Source organism: Crocuta crocuta, unplaced genomic scaffold (genome assembly GCF_008692635.1).
Source record: "Crocuta crocuta isolate KB4526 unplaced genomic scaffold, BGI_CrCroc_1.0 scaffold143, whole genome shotgun sequence".
Lineage (NCBI taxonomy): Eukaryota > Metazoa > Chordata > Mammalia > Carnivora > Hyaenidae > Crocuta > Crocuta crocuta.
The window spans coordinates 393,900-407,709 of NW_027529175.1; the positions used below are offsets into that span (position 1 = coordinate 393,900).

Here is a 13,810-nt window from a genome sequence, read left to right on the forward strand (position 1 = left end):
GGGGGGGGAGGGGACACCTGCACTGAGCTGGAGGACTTTTTTACCTATTTAAGAGACAGAAAAAGAGTAGGGAAGAGAGGCAGAGGGAGAGAGAATCTTAAGCAGGCTCCATGCTCAGCATGGAGCCTGACGTGGGGCTCAATCCCATGACTCTGGGATCATGAGTTGAGCTGAGATCAAGAGTCCGAAGTGCAAGTGATTGAGCCACCCCTGCACCCCTGGACTGGAGGGCTTGTGACCCGGAGCTCTAAGCACCATGGGAGATGCGGAAAGGCCCCTTGGTGACAGAGGAGATGGGAGACACCCCATGAGGCAGATGGGCGGCACACACTGCTCTCGGGTCCACGTTTATTAGAGCCCAGAGGCCTGCCCGGCAGCCCCTCTCCTACCCTCAGAGGTGTGGCCCTGAGGGCCTCGTGACTGGCCTTCCCCACAGCAAACAGCCCAGGGGCCCTGCTCGGCCAGAGCAAAGGAAACAGTCACCCGTGTCTCCTGGTGCGCAGCCGGCCCCTCCCTGCGGAAGTCAGCTGTGCTGAGTGCGTATCCTCCCTGGGGCTTCCGGCCTGCAGGCCCCTTTCTGGCCACCCTGCCCTGGCTTGAGCCCCGAGGCATCTTTGCACCAGGCCGGCAGCTTGGCAGGGTCCCAGAGCCAGTAGAGGCTGTGAGGTGCGAGGAGACCGGGGCTGGGTGCCTTTCCCACCGCATCCTCCGGGGAGCCTAGCTGCCGAAGTATTCCTGCTGGAACTTCTGGAAGTCTTCCTCGGTGAACACGGTGCCCTCAGCCTTCTTCTTCTTCGTCTTGGCCACAGGTCGGTCACAGGCCTTGCGGCCCCGGTTCTGGCGCACAATCTAGGGACATGGGGGAGTCAGGGGTCCTGGGTGGTGACTCCTGGCGCATGAGGGACTGGCCCTTGGAGCTGTACAACCCGGCGTGGCTGACAAAGTGCCACCCTCTCCCCCGGCCCTCACACCGTCCTGGGAGGCGGGGCACGCCACTTCCACTTATAGAGAAGCAACCCGGGGTCCCTGAGGGTCACAGGGGAGTCAGGCCAGGCCTGGCCTCCCAGCAGCCCTGCTCTGCTCCCTGTCTTCCGGAGCGGGGGCCCAACCTCTGCTCCGCGCTCAGGGCAGAGACCCCCATGGCTCTCCCGGCCCAGGTCCCGGCCCACAGTCCACCCCTCTGACAAACCTGTTGGGTGACTGACTCAGCCACTGGGCTTCTTGTACCGGTCATAAACTTGAGGTTTACTCTGAGGTAGTTTTGACACTCTCGCTTCTGGAACTCAGCTGCGGAGGGCAGGCAGACAGGCATTGTTTCCGAGGTACTCCCTTGGAAGCCTCTGGGTCCCCTCCTGACACCTCCTCCCTGCCCCTGTACCAGCCCTGCCGAAGGCCCTGTGTCCCCTGCCTAGGGCACTCCAACATCCCTGGCTCCCCATACGGGTCCTATTGAAAGCCTCCCCCACCCCCTGGCTCGCAGATACTCAAGTGACTTATTCAACAAATAAGGCCTGAGCATTTACCGTATATCAGACACTGTTCTAGGTGCGGGGCATACAGCAGAAAATGGAACGAAACTCCTGCCTGCCCGCACGGAGCTTGCTTTCCAGAGCAAAGAGACATGGCAAGCAAGGTCAACAGTATTTGAGAGAGCGATACGTGTTATGAAGAAAAACAGCACAGTAAAGACCAATGGGAAATGCCAGGGGTGGAGGGTTGCAATTCTAAATTGGAGGCCCTGGGCAGGCCTCACTGAAATGATGTTTTAGCAAACACTGGCGAGTCTATGGAAGAGCATTCTAGGCAGAGGGAACAGGCCTCGCAAAGAACCTGACGGAGGGTGTTTAATGTGTTCTTTGGAGAACAGAAAATGACTGGCGCGGGGAGGGGCGAGCAGGAGATGAAGCTGGAGGGGGGCAGACCGTGGGGGACCTCTGATGGAAGCCACTGGAAGGTGTCCGACTTCTATCACAGGATCACTGTGGCCCCTGTGGTGAGAACAAGATTACTGGGGGCAGGTAGAGGGGAGGGGGTGGACGTTAAGAGTCTTGTGAAACAGCCCAGGGAAGAGATGATGCCACGCTCACACCAAGGTGGCAGTCACAGAGGTTCTTTTCTTTTTTTTTTTTTCTAAAATGTTTTATTTATTTCTAGGAGAGAGAGAGAGAGACAGAGTGAGCAGGGGAGGGTCAGAGAGAGAGAGGGAGATACAGACTCTGAAACAGGCTCCAGGCTCTGAGCTGTCAGCACAGAGCCCGACGCGGGGCTCGAACCCACGAACCGCGAGATCATGACCTAAGCAGAAGTCGGACACTTAACCGACTAAGCCACCCAGGCGCCCCATAGAGGTTCTTTAGATTGGCCACTGAGGCTTGAGAGTCGCCTCGTGTCATCAGTTATGTACCGTGACAGGCTGGTGGGACAAGAGGTGGGATAAATAAAGGAGAGGACCTCTGGCATCCTATGCTCCTGTTTCCTGCTGGGAATTCATAGTTCTTTCAACAAATACTTGAACGTCTTTTATATACCAGCCGCCAGGGGTTCAAAGACAAGCTAGGCACTCACCACGCCCTGCTGCATGTCACAGGACGCCACCATCTAGACCACACCGGTCCCTCCCCAAGTCTGTCTGTCCCCTTAAGGGGAATCCTATCCCCCAAGATCCTCTACTGGAAACGAGAGGCTCTGTTCTCAGTGTCTCCCTCTTCCTCCATCCTTGCACCCAACTCACCACTGAAGCCCATCAACGCTCCCTCTCCACCACATCGGACCCCTGCACACTGTCTGCACCATCCCAGCTGCCCAGGCCACACTGCCTCCCTCTGAACCGAGTAGGGGAGAGCAAACCTCTGGAGGGAGACACACTGCCCGGTTACTACCTGTAACATCTGCACAGGCGCCTGTTTCTGCCTCTGAAAAATGGGGGTAGTGACAGTACTGACCTCACAGGGTTGTGTAAGGAGTCAAGCGAGTGAACGTTTATTTATACAGGGTTTGGAACAGCACCAGGCCCACAGAATTAAATTAACTGTTAGATAAGCGCTCCACCTCTGGCCCTTGTTCACTATGGCACCTTTACCGGGCTTCTTTCTTGCAAATTCTCAAAGCAATAAACTTCCTCCAAACTCTGCATGAGCGGTTTTCTCTAGAGCAGTCTTCCCCCGGCTCACTCTTAACACTTCCCGGGAAGAGGTGTTTGGTTCCCCTCCGTATTCCCGGGAACCCGCTCCGCGCCCGGCGCACACTAGGTGTTCTAGAAATGCCTGGTGAACCTTTCAAGCTCAGCCTCAAGCGCCCCCTCCTCTAGGGTGCCGCCCCCTTCCCGAGCTCACCAATCGCCGACTTGGGCACCTTGCCCTTGGCCGAGTTCCGCAGTTTCTGGGCTCGGGTAGCCTTCGCTTTCCGGGTCCGCTTCTCCCGAGCCCCGCTCGGCTTGGCCTGGCCTGGCGCGGCCTGGGAGGCTGCAGGGGAAGAGGGAGAGGCACGGGCCTGGGTCGGAGGGCGCGCAGGGTTTCCATCCCACCCGGGCCACGCCCGGCTGGGATCGTTCCGTACCCTCGGGGATCCAGCCCGCCGCCCCCGCCGCCCCTCCGCGCGCGCTGCACGTCCCTGGCCAGACCCTCCTCACCGTCTGGCGCCCCCAGCAGCTCCAAGCCCCGCCGCAGCAGGGCGGCCGACATGGCTGCACTGAGCTCCGCCCACACGCTCACACTACTTCCGCCTTGGCCACCGTGGTCTTCTCCGCGGAAACCGGAGCGAGACTAGAGGTTCCGGAGTGGGCGGGCGGAAGGGCCCACTGGCCTTACGACGCATGCGTTTGGGGTTGCCGCTCTACTACTGAGAGGAAATAGGGGCGGGAACTGGAGGCGGGGCCGACCTGCAGAAGGACGCCTTTGTTGTCCAATCCCAACCCAACCGGCCCTTGGCCACGCCTCCCCCCAGAAACCGTCCCTAACCAGCCCAGGTTGGTTGGTCCAGCCCTTCGCGTCCTGCAGCTCAGTGGTGCGGGAAGTTGGGTGCGGAGCGGAGTGTTCAGGTCATGTTTTTTTGAAAATGGGAAGTGTGCAACTGGATTATATTTCAGATACTTCAGCCAAAGCAGCCTATCGCCCAGGTCGAGTATGGCATGAAAATCTAGCTGTCTTCCATTAAGTCAGTCTTTAAAGACATTTGCAAAAATGCCAAGCTGTATCAGCGTTTTCCCGCTGTTTTGTTTTGCTTTGGAAAATACAACTATTTTTCTTAGGAAATATTTACTTACTATAAAGCAGCGACAAAAAGCATCTGTGACAACGTCACTGGCCCCCACGTCCTTTTATTTATAACATGCAATGAGTTTGCTATTGCTTTTAAAAAACGAATTGATAAAATACTACATCTTAAAACTTAAAATTTTCTCAGTTTTAGTTTCTAATCTGGTAAATATTCATAGGTATTTACACGTGGAAAAGCTGTTTGGGATCCTGAATTTTTTTTTTCCTTTTTTTTTTCTTTGGAGCAGCAGGCGAAAGTTTATTAAAGTATAAGACCAGAAAAAAATAGTAGCAAAGCTCTCTTTACAGAGAGGGGACATTTGAAAAAGAATACTCCTGGGATCCTGAATTTTTTAAAGAGTGTTAAAGACTTTCTGACCCCAGGGCACGTGTGTGGCTCAGTCTCAGTCTGTTAAGCCTCCGACTAGTGATACATAGTATGCTAGTGATACATAGTATGAGTGGGATGGAACCTAGTTGGTGGGCTGTAGCCATGTGGGGCTCTGTGCTGACAGTGTGGAGCCTGCTTGGGATTCTCTCTCTTCTATCTGTGCCCTTCCTCTGGCTCATACACACACACTCACTCTCTCTCTCTCTTTCTCAAAAAAAAAAAAAAAAAGGCTTTCTGAGACCAAAAAGTATGAGAACTTCTGGCCTAGACATTACCCTTCTTACAGCGCCTGTTCACAGCTCCATCTGGGGCCGCTGCGACCCGTATCTCCCTGGGCCGTTCTGGATCAGCATCAGCAGGTGAGCTGAGCAGCAGTGAGCCCAGCACCCCAGCTCAGATTCCCCTGGCAGCACCCATCACCCCCACGCTGGCTCTCACCTCTCCTGGAGCAGCACCCCCACTGCCTTCCCCCTCCAAGGAGGAGTAGGGGCTGAGGGTCTAGGCGTGGGACCTGGAGGAGAAACTGGAGACCCTGTGATTGAAACGTGCAGAAGACCAGGCAAAGCTAAAGGAGCTGGAGAAACAGAAGATCCAGCCGGACCAGGTGCAGGAATGGAAGAGCAAAATGCAGGGGCAGCAAGCAGACCTGCAGCGACGCCTCAGGGAGGCGCGGCAGGAAGCCAAGGAGGCACTGGAGGCGAAGGGACATTCCGTGGAGGAGATGGTGGGCACTGCTGATGCCATCGAGATGCCCACTGGACAAGGAGATGGGTGAAGAGCGAGCTGAGTGTCCGCAGCAGGAGGTGGAGGTATTGAAAGAATGTGGCTGAGCTCACCACTGACTTAGCCTCAAGGCTGAGATTGAAGAGAACGGCTCAGACCGGGCAGCAGGCAGCGTCCAATTATCAGCTCAAGCAGCTGGAGGGGCAGAACGCCCGCCTAAAGGATGCCCTGGTGAGGATGTGGGATCTTTCTTCCTCTGCGAAGCAGGAGCATGTGAGAAACTCTAGAAGCTCGTGGAAAAGAAGAACCAAGAGCTGGAAGTTGTGAGGCAACAGCAGGAGCGTCTTCAGGAGGAGCTGAGCCAGGCAGAGAGCACCGTCGATGAGCTCAAGGAGCAGGTGGATGTGCTCTCGGTGCTGAGGACATGGTGGAGATGGCAACAGACCTGACCTCGAGTCTAGAAGAGAAAGAGTGAGAGTTGAGAGAGACTGCGGAGAGACTTGGAAGCGATGAATGGGATGAATGATGAGCTGCAGGAGGATGCACGCCAGACAGATTGGGGAGCTGCTGGACAAGGTGGGCTCATGGGTTCGGGAGGCCCAGGAGCACGTAGAGGCAGCCCAGGGCACTGTTGCCGATTTCCGGCAAGTCACCAGAAGTACCACCAGCTGATGCCCACCTTCAGGATGTGAATCGGGAACTGACAACCCAGCAAGAAGCATCTGTGGGGAGGTAGCAGCAGCCACCCCTGGAGACTTCCTAGTCCTGTACCTGGCATGCAGAAGGCACTCAATAAGTGAGCGAATATGGTTTGAGGGCCTTTTGTATGCCCTATGCTGTTGGGTGGGGGATGAGATGACTCCACTGGACCTTCCTGGATGAACCTCTGTGTCTAACCTCCATCAGCTAGTCCTGGAGGGAGAGAACACCTAAACAGATGTTAATACTAGCAACTACTGGGTGCCTGGGTGGCTCAGTCGGTTAAGCGTCTGGCTTCGGCTCAGGTCATGGTCTCACGGTTCATGGGTTCGAGTCCCACATCGGGTTCTGTGCTGGCAGCTCAGAGCCTGGAGGCTGTTTCAGATTCTTTGTTTTCTTCTCTCTCTGCCCCTCCCCTGCTCACTCTCTGTCTCTGTCTCTCAAAATAAACACATTGAAAAATTTTTTAAAAAAATACTAGCAACTACTATGTCAAGGTGCTGTTCTAAGTGCTTTACCTTGAACTCACTTGCTTCCCACTACCCACAACTCTGTGGTAGGAGCAACACTTCTCCCATTTTACAGATGAGGAAACAGTGGCACTGAGGGGCGTGGGACCTGTCCAGGTCGCACGTGTTGAGGTCTGAGCTAGGAATCAAGATTCAGAGCCTGGCTTGAGTGTGTGCCGCACCCCTGCACCAGCCACTCGGGAGTCGTGCCATAGTGAAGGGTGGGGCCTGGCGACCGCACAGGATCAAGAGGTCTGTGGAGAAGAGGAGCTGTTCATGTGACAGAGGAGAGTCCCAGGCAGCAGGGCCCCTTAGGGGTACCTTCTCTGGGACAGGAGTGCCCCCAGAGGAGTGACCAGGGAAGGGTGTCTAGCTGGCATCAGACTCCATGAATTTGCCTTAAGGACCGTGGAGGGTCATGAAGCCCAGTTACACGGTCAGACCTGATTTTTCTTTTCTGCTTCTAAAATAGGTGAGTTGGGGCGCCCTGGGTGGCTTAGTCGGTTAAACGTCCAACTTTCGCTTAGGTCATGATCTCGCGGTTCGTGGATTCCGGCCCTGCGTCGGGCTCTGTGCTGACTGCCAGCTCAGAGCCGGGAGCCTGTTTCAGAGTCTGTGATTCCCTCTCTCTCTGACCCTCCCCTGCTCACGCGGTCTCTCTCTCTCCTAGAAATAAAATAAAAAACATTAAAAAATAAATAAAATAGGTGGGTTGTTTTCTTATGTTTATTATTGTCTGTTTCCCCCTCTACGCCCCACAGTAAGCTCCACAAAGGCAGGAATCTTTGTTTTGTTCATGCTTATAGCTCTAGCTCCTGGAACATACAGTAAACACTCCATAAATGAATGAATCAGATGGATGAAGGTTGAGTTTGGGATGCCTGTGGGAGGCTAGGTAGAGATGAGCAGGTGATTGCGGGATGTGTGAGTCTGTCTCTCAGGAGAGCGAGGAACCAAGCTCTATCGTATTCCCTTTCCCCTCCGGATCTGGGGTAGTCAGCACACGGACCCCAGGGTCGGGGAGGTCTGTGTATTCCAGTGTCCCAGCGAACAGAGGCGCTAGGGGCCGGGGGTTCTCTCAGCTCAGCGGACTCTGGAGGGTCCGGACGGCCTTTTGGCCACTAGGTGGCGCCGCAGGACAGCTTTCTTGCACGGCCCGTCTCCGCGATCCCGGCTGCTGCCGTCCAGGTTCAGGATTCAGGGTGGGAGTGTGGGCTCGGGGCACCCTTCGGCCCCAGCTGGCTCCTTGCAGCCAGTACCACGTGGCCTCGGGCTTCCCGCTGCCCCTGCCTCGCAGTCTTCCAGGACCGGGCTAGACACCCCTCCTGGGCCTGCTGAGGCCACTATCAGGCTAGGCTGGGCCACTGTTCTCCCCCCCACCCCCGTATCCCCCACCTGGTCCGGGGTTGGGGGATGGGGAAGGGCTGGGGAGGATGAGACCTCCGTCTGAAAAGGGGTGTAAATGGTACAGGTGAGCACTCCCTCTTAGGAAGGCTGCAGTGACCCTAGGCAGTCTTAACGGAGAGTGCCTCAGTTTTCCTCATCTGTTAAATGGGGTTTAGCTCCCTAATACGGTGGGCGTGAGGAGGAAGTGGTAGATTAATGCTGGTAAAACACCCGGAACTGGGACTGGAGGTCAGCACCCAGCCGCTGTTTGCAGGGGATATGACAGACGTTGGCTCCCATGGTGGGCGGGAAGAAAGGTGCCCAGGAGGTTGTGGCCTTCCCGTCCCAGGTCACCCACTTTTCACCACCCTATCTCCTTCCATGCCTTGCTGGAACCAGCTGAACCTCACCAGGGCTCAGGGGGACCAAAGGCTCAGAGGGAGGTGAGGTGTTCTGCAAGGTCACACAGCATTTCAACAGCAGAAGCAGGACTAGAATCCGGGTCTCTGAATCCTGGGCAAGAGCGTGTGTGTGTGTGTGTATGAGTGTGAGTGTGAGTGTGTGCGAGTGTGAGTGTGTGTGCTGGGGGCACCTGGCATCTCGTGCTCTGCTTTTGCTTCTTTCTCTCCATCTTTCTTCTACTTCTATGTTTCTCTGTCTCCTTGCCCTTGTCTCTGGCTCTTGTCTTTCCCTCTGTGCCCTCCCCCTCTCCTCTCTTTTTCCATCTCTTCCTCGGTCACCCCCCAGGCCCCAAGCTCCTGGCCTCTCTCCACCTTCAAATTGAAAACCCAAATGGAATTTCCAATTGCCTTTTCTGAGTGGTGATCGCCAGTCTCCGTGGGTCCAGCCCTCCCTTCTCTGCGCTGCCTGCCCGGAGTTATTGCTGAGTCTCTCCCTCTCGCCTCCGCCTCTGCCTGCGACTCCTGCCCTCAGTGGCTTTGAAGTGTGTTTACCTGAGAGCCGCAGAGAGAATCCATTTCGGCCCCGTCTGGTTTTCAATTGATGTGTGAGGGGCCTCCTTTCAGCCTCTGGTCACTTCTGTCTCTCTCAGACTCTCTCGGGGTTTCTTTTCTAAAAGGTGATAGCTTTTGTCTCCTGTCTCCCCCCTCCTGACCACGCTGTCACCAGCCAATCACTCCTCCTCGGTTTCCCAGATCAAGGGCAGAGGTGGGGGAGGGGGTGACCACAGGGGTCGGAGGCTGATGCAGATATTCTAGGTTCCACAGACTGGGCTCACGCTGCTGTGTGCCCCTGAGCAAGCTACCTTCCTTCTCTGGGGCTGTTGCTTCCTCTGCGAATTGGGCTTTGAGAACTATTGTCCAGCCCTCCTCCCAGGGCTGAGGGTGGGGAGGGCTTCAGAGCGTCTCTGTTCCTGGGTCCTGAGGTCTGGAGGGAGCCAGGCTGTGCAGATTAAAATTCTGGCTTTTCCACTCACTAGCTGTGTGACCTTGTGTAAGTCACCTAACCTCTCTGTGCTTCGGTTTCTTCATCTGTGAACTGAATATGATAATAGTCCCTACCTTGTATGTACGATTGCAGCAAGGACTGAGTGAAAAGAGCTTAGAAAGGAAAATCGGGAACAGAGTAAGTGCCATATGTTTGTAAATAAATGAGGGCCATACGTTCCAGCAAGGTGCTTGAGGCTACAGAGAGTAATGCTCCGTAGCTTGAGAGTAACGCTCAAGAGCTTGGAGCCTGCGGGTCTGAGTTCAAATGCAGCCTTTGTCACTTACCAGCACGTGGCCTGGGGAGGCTACATCACTTCTCTGAGCCTCGTGGGGTTTTTCTGGGGATGGTTGGTGCCTCCCTCACGGGTCTGTTGGAAGGTGCGATGAAGAGTTGCGTGGGATGATCAGTACCGGGCCTGGCAATTAATCCCGCATTCACTCAACAAACATCTGCTGAGCACACACTAGGGGCCAGGCCGTGTGCTGGGAGGTTCCAGATGTAAGAGAGGCTGGTGATGTTCACACATTCATTTTACACTCCTAGCAAATGCCCCTTGAGGGCCCGTGTTTATGACCCCAGGGTTTTCAGAGTTCTGGGTGGTGGCCCAGGGACAGGCCCAGGGACAGCAGCCCCATCTGGGGGTCCAGGCAGAGGCAGAGGTACAGTGGATTCTTTTTACCGATTCGAAAATACAAAATTTTTGGTACGACTGATTTTAAGAACTTAGTAGATACACAGGGAGAAGCTGCTGGAAATTCCCCATGGAGATCCAGGGTCAGATGGCAAGTCTGGGTGGGGGTCAAAGGTACCGTCTGTTTAATATTAGGCTCAATCCCGATGGGCCAAGCACAGCTCTGCCACTAAATTGTTATGCAACTTTGCCACATCCTTTCCTTCTTGGGCCTCAGTTCCCTGGGGGGGGGGGGGGGGAAGGNCTGTCTCTGTCTCAGAAATATATAATAAAACATTAAAAAAAAAAGTTACAGGGAGAGGAAGGGGTGAGCTTGGAAGACTCAGGGGAGGACTTGGGTGGCTCTCAGCAAGCTGGCTCCCCTCCCCTGGCCAACTTGTGCCCTGAAAACTCCCTAGCAGGGAGGGAGTCAGATGGTGGGGAGTCCCAGAGGCACAATGGACGGAGCCCAGACTCTTGGGACTTGGCTGTACCGTGAGATCTTGAATAAGTCCCTTCTCTGCTGGGGGGCGGGGCTTAGGGTCCCCCTGTGCACAGCAGGTGAGTAGTGGTACCTAGTATCTGGGCAGGGCTTGGGGGTTGGTTTCTTGCTCCCAAGGGAATGGGGAGGGTTCTGTCCCTTCCAGCCTCAGCTTTTTAATTCTAATTACATCTCCATTAAAATGCAAATTTCCAAGAAACACAGGATTGGAAGCCCTGTTGTCATGGCGACTGCAGTCTGGGGGTGGGGAGAGGGGAACTGGTCTCCATCTCCAGATCCTGACCAAGCTGGTACCTGCCTGAAGACCCCCCTCCTCTCCCTCTCCCCCACAGCTTGGGGGTCTCCTATGCTGAGGCTGGGTCTTCAAGGTAGAGGAGCTGGGTAATTGCATAAATCATTTCCTCTTCTTGGCCTCAGTTTCCCCATCTGTGAACTGGGTATAACACTATAGGTGTCTCTTGCAGGGTAATCCTGAGGATTCAGTAAATTACTGTGGACGCCAGGGAAAGAGGTCTGCCCTCCAGATGCAGTTCCAGGGAACTTGATGAAGGTACTGGACCCTTCCCCATATGGCTCTAGGTGCGTCCTGCCCTGAAGTTCTAGCGTCTGCTCCATCTGCAGACAAGAAGCCAAAAGGTGGTGTGGGGGTGACCTTCAAGTGCTGTCTAGGCTCAGTTCTTCAGGCTGACCCTTCCCTGATACTCATCCTGTGGCCCCGTGACTGTATGCTGTTCTTTTCTTGCAAGGGAGATAGGGATATCAACGATGAGGGGTGTGTGTGGATCTTTCTGCCCTGATTGAGTCTGAAAATAAGGGACAATAAAGAAGGGAAGGAAAAGAGAGTTGGCAAAAGAAGCAGGAAGGGATGAATATATGGAGGAGGAAGGTGTTTCCCTTTTTGCCTCTGCTGCTACGAAGCTCAGATTGAAATGTGTGATTACTGTACTACTGTGATAAACGCTATTTGCTACATTATCATCTTTCACTGCTGTGTTATTCAACTGTAATAAATGTTCGTTTTAACTTTCTAGTACATTTAGCTCCCTTCTGTTCCCTAAATTATTTCTGATCTCTTATTGTACTTTTAAAGAAATCCTCTTTAGAAATAGCTGGGAATATAAATTATAAATTAACAATTATGACAGAGAGACAAAGGATGAGCATGGGTTGTTCTGCACAAGCCTTTCAGCCCCTAACCCTCTGGGTGATTGTGGCCTTATGCTAAGTGCCAGGAGGGGAAGGGTGGGGGCGGGGAGGGGTCTGACGATTGATTTTTGACTTGTTCACACTAGGCTGGGGATAACCCGTCCAAGCAAGAGCAGAGGTGGGGATGGCCTTGGAGGGGCCTCTTATTGAACCAGATGGCGGCTCAGCTCCCAGAAGAGGCCAGAGACGGTGCATTAATTCTCTCACAGATCATGACGGGAGAGTGCTCTGTGTTCACACCATCTCCCCCAGCCCTATTGCAGCTTCGCTTGCAATTAGGCAGGGCCGGTTCTGGCCCACGAAATGTTGGTGGAGGGGATGACGCCACTCTGGGCCTGGCTTGGCTCTTGAAAGCATCTCTTCCAATCTCCAGCTCATTTTTCTTGCTCCCATGACCTTGGTGCACTGTGCTGTGAGTGGCAGGGCACTGTCCAGTTGGACTATGGCACATATAAGCAATAAACTATTGTTCTGTTAGAGCTCTGAGATCTTGCGATCTATTTGTTACGACAGCATAGTCTATGATATCCTGACGAATACACCTCCTGGTTCTTCTCCGAAGAGGACCCCCAGGAGGTTGGCCGGATGCTCTGGGATGACCTGTGTCTGTAAGGGGCATGCACGGAAGCAGACTAAGGAAGAGCAGGCTTAGCCATGGCTTCCGGGTCCTGTGTCTGCTTCCTTCTGAAAACCCCAGTCCCCCTGAGGTCTAGGCTTCAAGGATGCAGAGGACAATGGAGACTGGGCCGTGGCGTCTCCACTTCCGAGGCCACGAGCTTGAGGCCTATGGTTGTGCTGAGCCCTTGGCTGGGCTCTTGGTCCTTTGTCAACCACCAAGGAGGAAGCCTGAGGGTCCCAAGAAGGCTTGTGGGGGGACCTAGAGAGGAACAAGGGTCAGAGCCTGGGACCTTTGTCCCATTCCTGCGGTCCTTGCTGGCAGCCCAGGACAATCAACCCCTTTTGGGCCTCCTTTGCCAACCCAGAGGAGGCATGACAGTGTCTGAATCTGTTCACCCCACGCAGGTGGAGTTGAGGGCGCAGGGGGACGGGGGCTGGGCAGGTGGTGGGCACTTCTCTAGACCTCAGAGCCCCTAACTGGTGTGTCCGGAGAGGAGCCCTGGCCCAGGAGTCAGGATGCAGCCAGAGGGGACTGGCAGGGTGTCAGAGGAGGAAGCAAAGTTAGAGACTGTACTCAAGAGGATCCAGTTCAATCCACAACCTCCCCCCTAAGCTGGTCCAGCCCAGCCAATGCTCCCCGAGTCTCTGCTCTGTGCCTGCCCCGTGCCGATGTGTAGAGACACAAAGAAGAATTCCCCTGTCCCCACCGTCAAGGAGTCTGGTGGGAAGATTGGCCACCAGTGCCCCTGAGTTGGTGTGATGAGGGCTGGGAGGCAGGAGGAAGAGAGGAGGGAGTGAGGGGGACAGGACTGGCTACATATTTGTGGAGCCCAGTGCAAAATAAAAATGAGGGGCTTCTTGTTCAAAAATTATTAAGACAATAACAGCCAAGCATTAAACCAAGCATGCAGCCTATCTGTGTGCAGGAGGGTTGGAGGGGGACCCTGTGCGGGTCACACCCCAGTGATGCTGTCCTGCATCACAGCATGGAGAGCCTTGGGGCTTCCGCTGGGCAGGACACCTCCCCCCAACCCCACGTAACATGGTGGCTTCCAGCTCAGCCTGTGGGGCCCCCATGGTCTGCCTCAGAGCCATCTGAGACCAGAGGCCAGAGACTTACCCTTGCCTGTGCCTCAGTTTCCTCATCTGCAAAATGGAAAGCATAATAGCACCCACCTTCAAGGATTGTCGTGAGGATTCTGCGGGCTGATGCTCCGGTTAGGTCTTGAGTCTTGGGCCTCGGGAAGTAATCAGGCCACAGATTTAAATCACAGTCACCGTCATTCACCCTCCCGATCCCCTTCCCCCTTCTGTGCTGCTTTTCTCCACAGCGCTTTGCACTTCCTTGCTACCTAATGTTTTACTTCTTATTCTTGTTTGTTGTCTGTCTCCCCAATCACGGTN

General features: G+C 54.7%; 1 protein-coding gene and 1 pseudogene across 1 annotated transcript; one reads left to right on the forward strand and one right to left on the reverse strand.

Moving 5' to 3' along the window:
* Nucleotides 1-334: 334 nt before the first annotated feature.
* RPS19BP1 (ribosomal protein S19 binding protein 1) lies at nucleotides 335-3,732 on the reverse strand. The gene is made up of 4 exons (XM_077757917.1): nucleotides 3,629-3,732; nucleotides 3,333-3,461; nucleotides 1,190-1,287; nucleotides 335-849 (listed from the first exon to the last, which is right to left on the reverse strand). Exons 1-4 carry the CDS (start codon nucleotides 3,678-3,680, stop codon nucleotides 718-720), a joined length of 411 nt encoding a protein of 136 aa, XP_077614043.1. The 5' UTR covers nucleotides 3,681-3,732; the 3' UTR covers nucleotides 335-717.
* Nucleotides 3,733-3,811: 79 nt separating this feature from the next.
* Nucleotides 3,812-6,130, forward strand: LOC144226483 (dynactin subunit 1 pseudogene; annotated as a pseudogene).
* Nucleotides 6,131-13,810: the final 7,680 nt, after the last annotated feature.